Below are 5,422 nucleotides of genomic sequence, written 5' to 3'. Positions count from 1 at the left end.
CCAATTTGTCAAACACCCTTTAATTTAACCACTGCACTGAAAAACGTACTATATTAACCCTCTCCCTCCGTCCCCCTCTCCCTCACCCACATTCTCTCTCTCTCTCTCTTTCTTTCTTCTCTCTCTCTTTCTCTCTCTCTCTCTCTCTCTCTCTCTCTCTCTCTCTCTCTCTCTCTCTCTCTCTCTCTCTCTCTCTCTCTCTCTCTCTACCTACCTACCTACCTATCAAGTTGCAATCCTTCACAAAACTCGCTAATTCCGTCCTTTGCTCCCCTAACTTTCCCTATCAGTCTATAAACACACCAATCTGCTACTAAACGCACTAAACCTCATTCTTTCTCCTCTCTGTTCCTACGTATCGAGTTTTAATTCTCTAGACTCGCTAAGCTGCACTGTCCCCTAGTTCTCCTCCCGGGCAAGGTGATCAAGCGGGTAGCAGCCAGGTCGGGGAAAGGCGGTCTTCTGGGTCGCCTTCCAAAGTGTACAGGTCAACACCGCGGATGATTCGACATGAATGAGAACACACGCAAGACTCTCCACGCATTCAAGTGTTGCGCTTCAGTACGCCTCCAGTAATGCAGGGAAAGAAGCGCTGGTTTGTGGAAAGGCTTATGGGTATGTTAGTATTCAGGTGAATGTATATGCCATTACTCAGCATTCGTTCTTATTCCTACACATACACACATATACAGCACGATTTCAGTAATGTAGGGAATTGTGGATTAATTTGTGGAAAGACTTGTGTGTATGTTGGTATTAGTTAAAGTGAATGTATATACATGATTTTATTTCTATTTTTCACTCACGCTTATTCCTACACATACACACACATACGTACAGTAGGAATTCAGTAATGTAGGGAAAAGTGGTTTGGTTTGTAGAAAGGCTTGGGTATTAAGGTAAATGTACATGCTTTTACTCTACATTCACGCTTATTCCTACACATACACACACACACAGCACCATTTCAGTGACGTAGGGAATGGTGGCTTGGTTTGTAGAAAGGTGGTTATGTGGGTATGTTTGTTTTAGTTTAGAGTGAATGTACCTTGTTTTGACTCTGCATTCACACTAATACATTCACAGTCTTCTCAGTCTTCTCTTTTTTCTTTCTTCCTCTTCTTCTATCATCTTTTACTTGTTATTCATTTTTTTCTAGTCTCCTCATTATTTTTGTGTGTTGTTTCCTCTTATTGCTATTCTTATTCTTTGACCATTTTCTCTTTTCCCTCTTACTCTCACTCTTCGTTTTCTTAGTGTCATCATCACCATGAATATTCACCACTGGCAACATTGTCATCACTTGTCTTTTTTTTCCTCCTTCTCTTATTACTATTCTTTGAGTTTTCTCCTTCCCTCCTTTTCAGTATTGTAGGGAAAGGAGTGTTGGTCTTTTTGATCCGTGGAAAAGGTGAGTGTGTTGGTTTGATTAGTTTGACTGTTCATGTTTTCATTCCTCACACTCACACGCACACATACACACACACACAAGCACACACAATAGGTTTTCAGTAATGTAGTAAAAAGAGTCTGTTTTTTTTTGTTTAAGGGAGAGGGAAAGGCGTGCAGGTGTCTGGGTATGAAGGTTTAATTAATGTGGAATATACCTGTTTTCACTCCTCACTGTCGAACTTAACACACACACACACACACACACACACACACACACACACACACACACACACACACGAAAAGAAGAAGAAAAAGTACGCCTCCAATAACATTAAGAAACGTGTTGATTTAGAAAAGGTGTGCAGGTAGGTAGATGAGGTTAACTACTGTGAGTATATACTTCTTCTCACTCATCACACACACTCACATTAAAACTTTCACTCATTAGCAGAAAAACAACTCACTCACTCACTCACTCACTCACTCACTCACTCCATCTAAAACGAAGCCAGTTAAATATTGCCTCACTGCCTGCCTCCCTCACTGCCTCACTGCCTCACTGCCTCACTGCCCCCCATCACCACGCCAAACACAGCATTTCCACCTCTTGAATGATCATCAGTGCGTATTGCTTCAAGAAAATAACATGACTTCCTCTTATGACTCGCTCCCACACTTGAGAAGAGAGAGAGAGAGAGAGAGAGAGAGAGAGAGAGAGAGAGAGAGAGAGAGAGAGAGAGAGAGAGAGAGAGAGAGAGAGAGAGAGAGAGAGAGAGAGAGAGAGAGAGAGAGAGAGAGAGAGAGAGAGAGAGAGAGAGAGAGAGAGAGAGAGAGAGAGAGAGAGAGAGAGAGAGAGAGAGAGAGAGAGAGAGAGAGAGAGAGAGAGAGAGAGAGAGAGAGAGAGAGAGAGAGAGAGAAGAGAGCAAGGCTGTCTCTACGTAACTTCTCAATTCAATACGTACAAACATGACACACACACACAGACACACACACACACACACACACACACACACACACACACACACACACACACACACACACGAGCCCTGACACACCGATTCATGCTGCCACAACTTGAAGGGCGCCTCCCCCTGAAGTGAAGGGAGGGAAAGGCACGGTATAAATACAAGCCGGACCGCTGCCGCCTCACTCATTCCCTCTCACACTGCCAGACGAAACAACCACGAAGGTAACCACGTGGCGCGCGCACACACACACACACACACACACACACACTGTGATCTCAGTCCTACCCGAAGATCGGTCTATGAGCTCTGAGCTCTCTCCTTAATGGGGAAGACTGGCTGAGTGACCAGCAGGCAACCGTGGTGGTGAATTATACACACTTTTACATCCTTACTTGGGCTTAACCTGTCGATTTCTTAACGTATATACAAAATTGTCGACTCCTTTTCTATATGACTTTTTTTATTCCATACCTGGTGAACACACACACACACACACACACACACACACACACACACTGCCCTGTCATACATACATACACAGAGGAACTATCTATCTAAAACCAAGACTTTCCATCAACTTTCAGCTCCAGATGGTGTAGTAATATGAATCTGTGGTGAAGAATTGTTGCCAGATTACTAGACAGCTTCTCTCTCGTAAAAGGAAGAAGGAACACTGAGGAAATCACTGACACATTAATCATCTTGCATAAACTGGATGTTGTTTAGTCGTTGCCTTGCCTCAGAAGAGAGTTAAGAGAAGCCTGAGAAAGGATTTTTTCTACTGACGAAGTGTTTCAGATGTGGCCCAGCGGAAGTGTGGCGGCGGTGGTGGTGGTTGCCCTGCTGGTGGCGGCCGAAGCTAGCTATCCTCAACCCTCTTACCAGGCACCGACCCCCTGCTACCCGGTGACCAAGTACGTCACCCAGTACCAGACGGAGTACCGGGAGGTGAGTGACATGGCTCAGTACTGTGGCCTGTATTTTGTAACACACACACACACACACACACACACACACACACACACACACACACACACACATTCACTCTCTCTCTCTCTCTCTCTCTCTCTCTCTCTCTCTCTCACGACTATTTTCACACGCCACCAAGATGATCAACAGGGTTCTTAAGAGTGTTTCTCCTGGCATTAATGGAGAAATCTTGTTAATCTGTCAATGAATTAGAAACACTCTTAAAATATCTTGCAACTTTAACTACACATACAATTTTTTAAAGTAATGGAGGTGCTGCGCAGAAGTTTTCAAGAATATAGGCCTATAGGCTTAAGTGAGGTTCAGTGACGCGCGCGCGCGCGCGTGTGTGTGTGTGTTTGTGTGTGTGTGTTAGGGCAGGTCAAGCTTGAGTGTGTTAAATAAGGCTCAGTGATTCACAAGATGGTTTTAAATAGCAAGATAGAAAAAAGAGTTGCTAGTCACTATGAGCGTGTAGGAAGTCAAGATGTGCGAGATAGAGCAATTATCTTTTTTTTCTTATTATCTTTTTCTTTTTGTGTATAAGGTGTAATCACGGCAGAAGAATCGACAAACCGCAAATAACAGTAGAACAGGAAACGAACGAACGAACGATAAAGAGAAAGAAAGTACGAGTAAGTGGGTAACTTTGGAGTAAAGATGACAACAGTAAGGAGTTAACTTTATTATTATTACTATTACTATTATCATCATTATTATCATTACTACTACTACTACTACTATTACTACTACTACTACATTACGTCTTTTTAATCTCACGCACATAGAAGCTTCAGTAGTCAAGACAATATTTCCTTCAGCTTAACGGATACAGAAGAACATAATTTTACCAAAACCATAAAGGGATTAATTAAGTTTTCAGTGAACATAACGCGAGGAACTCTTTATCTAACTCTCTCATTCCACCTGAAGACTTGAAATGTGCCTGAGATGAGAAGCTTGGCATTCTGACTTCACTTGGCTGCTCCGATTGAAAACTTCTTACCAATTTTTTCCTCCTTTCACTTTTACTTCCCGTTCTCTTTCTCTTCCTCCGCCTTCTTTTTTTTTGTACTTCATCTTTTCCTTTTACTTTTTATGTCTCTATATTGCTTCATACTCTTTCTTGTTCTTGTTCTTGTTCCTTCTCTATTTTCTTCCCCTCATACTTCTCTTCTTCCTCTTCTCTCGTCAAATATCTGAGGTCCTTCATCATAAAACATGTAAACTATAGATTCTCTCTCTCTCTCTCTCTCTCTCTCTCTCTCTCTCTCTCTCTCTCTCTCTCTCTCTCTCTCTCTCTCTCTCTCTCTCTCTCTCTAACAGGTGCACTAAATGTCCCTCCTCTCCCTCTCCCTCTCTCCCCGTCGCCAGGTGCCGGTGTACCAGACCGAGTACCGCAAGCAAATCGTGCCCACCACTCTGTACCAGACCCAGTACCAAACCCGCTACCAAACCCAGTACACCACCCAGTACGTGCCCAGGTACGTCACCCAGACCCAGTACCAGACCCAGGTGCGCTACCAGACCCAGTACCAGACCAAGTACACCACCCAGTACGTGCCGCAGTACGTCACCAAGACCCAGTATGTGGAGAAGTACGTCACGGATACCAAATACCAGACCCAGTACGTGACGCAGGTGCAGTACCAGACCCTGTACACCACCCAGTACCAGCCCCAGTACGTCACCAAAACGCAGGTTCACTACCAGACGGAGTTCGTCCCGGAGTACGTCCCACAGTACGTCACCGTCACATACACCCAGGAGTCTTACGTGACCAAGTGTGGGTACGGCTACTGAGCCCCACCACCGCCACCACCACCACCTCCTCCTCCTCATCACCCCCGGCCATCTTGAAGTATTTAATAGCTCTCTCTATGTGACAGTCTACTTTAGATGATCTTTAAGTAGAAAAGCTGCTAATGATGACAGTTTGACATTTATCGTTCTCATTCCTACTGTCTGTAATATTTTCTTTTGACATTTTTTTTTCACGCTTCAGCCTTCCATCACGAAATACATGTTTAAGTAAGGTATCCGTCACTCTAATATTTTTTTTCTTTTAACTCTCACTATTTTGTATATTTTCG

The 5,422-nt window shown here is 43.7% G+C and overlaps 1 protein-coding gene across 1 annotated transcript; it reads left to right on the top strand.

Annotated features, from left to right (window-relative positions):
- Nucleotides 1–2,468: 2,468 nt before the first annotated feature.
- On the top strand, nt 2,469–5,132 carry LOC123499692. The gene is made up of 3 exons (XM_045248084.1): nt 2,469–2,581; nt 3,159–3,308; nt 4,704–5,132. Exons 2-3 carry the CDS (start codon nt 3,159–3,161, stop codon nt 5,130–5,132), a joined length of 579 nt encoding a protein of 192 aa, XP_045104019.1. The 5' UTR covers nt 2,469–2,581.
- The last annotated feature ends 290 nt before the right edge of the window (nt 5,133–5,422 follow it).

The sequence above is a fragment of the Portunus trituberculatus genome, chromosome 50 (genome assembly GCF_017591435.1).
Source record: "Portunus trituberculatus isolate SZX2019 chromosome 50, ASM1759143v1, whole genome shotgun sequence".
Classification (NCBI taxonomy): Eukaryota; Metazoa; Arthropoda; class Malacostraca; order Decapoda; family Portunidae; genus Portunus; species Portunus trituberculatus.
Note: the sequence above shows the minus strand (reverse complement) of the source record. Positions and strands in the feature narration are given on the sequence as shown.

What these genes read in the sequence shown, in the direction of transcription:
- LOC123499692 (XM_045248084.1), top strand. Translation starts at nt 3,159, where the DNA reads ATGTGGCCCAGCGGAAGTGTGGCGGCGGTGGTGGTGGTTGCCCTGCTG. An exon ending in ACCAGACGGAGTACCGGGAG is followed by an intron (nt 3,309 to 4,703) that starts GTGAGTGACATG and finishes CCCCGTCGCCAG; the next exon opens with GTGCCGGTGTACCAGACCGA.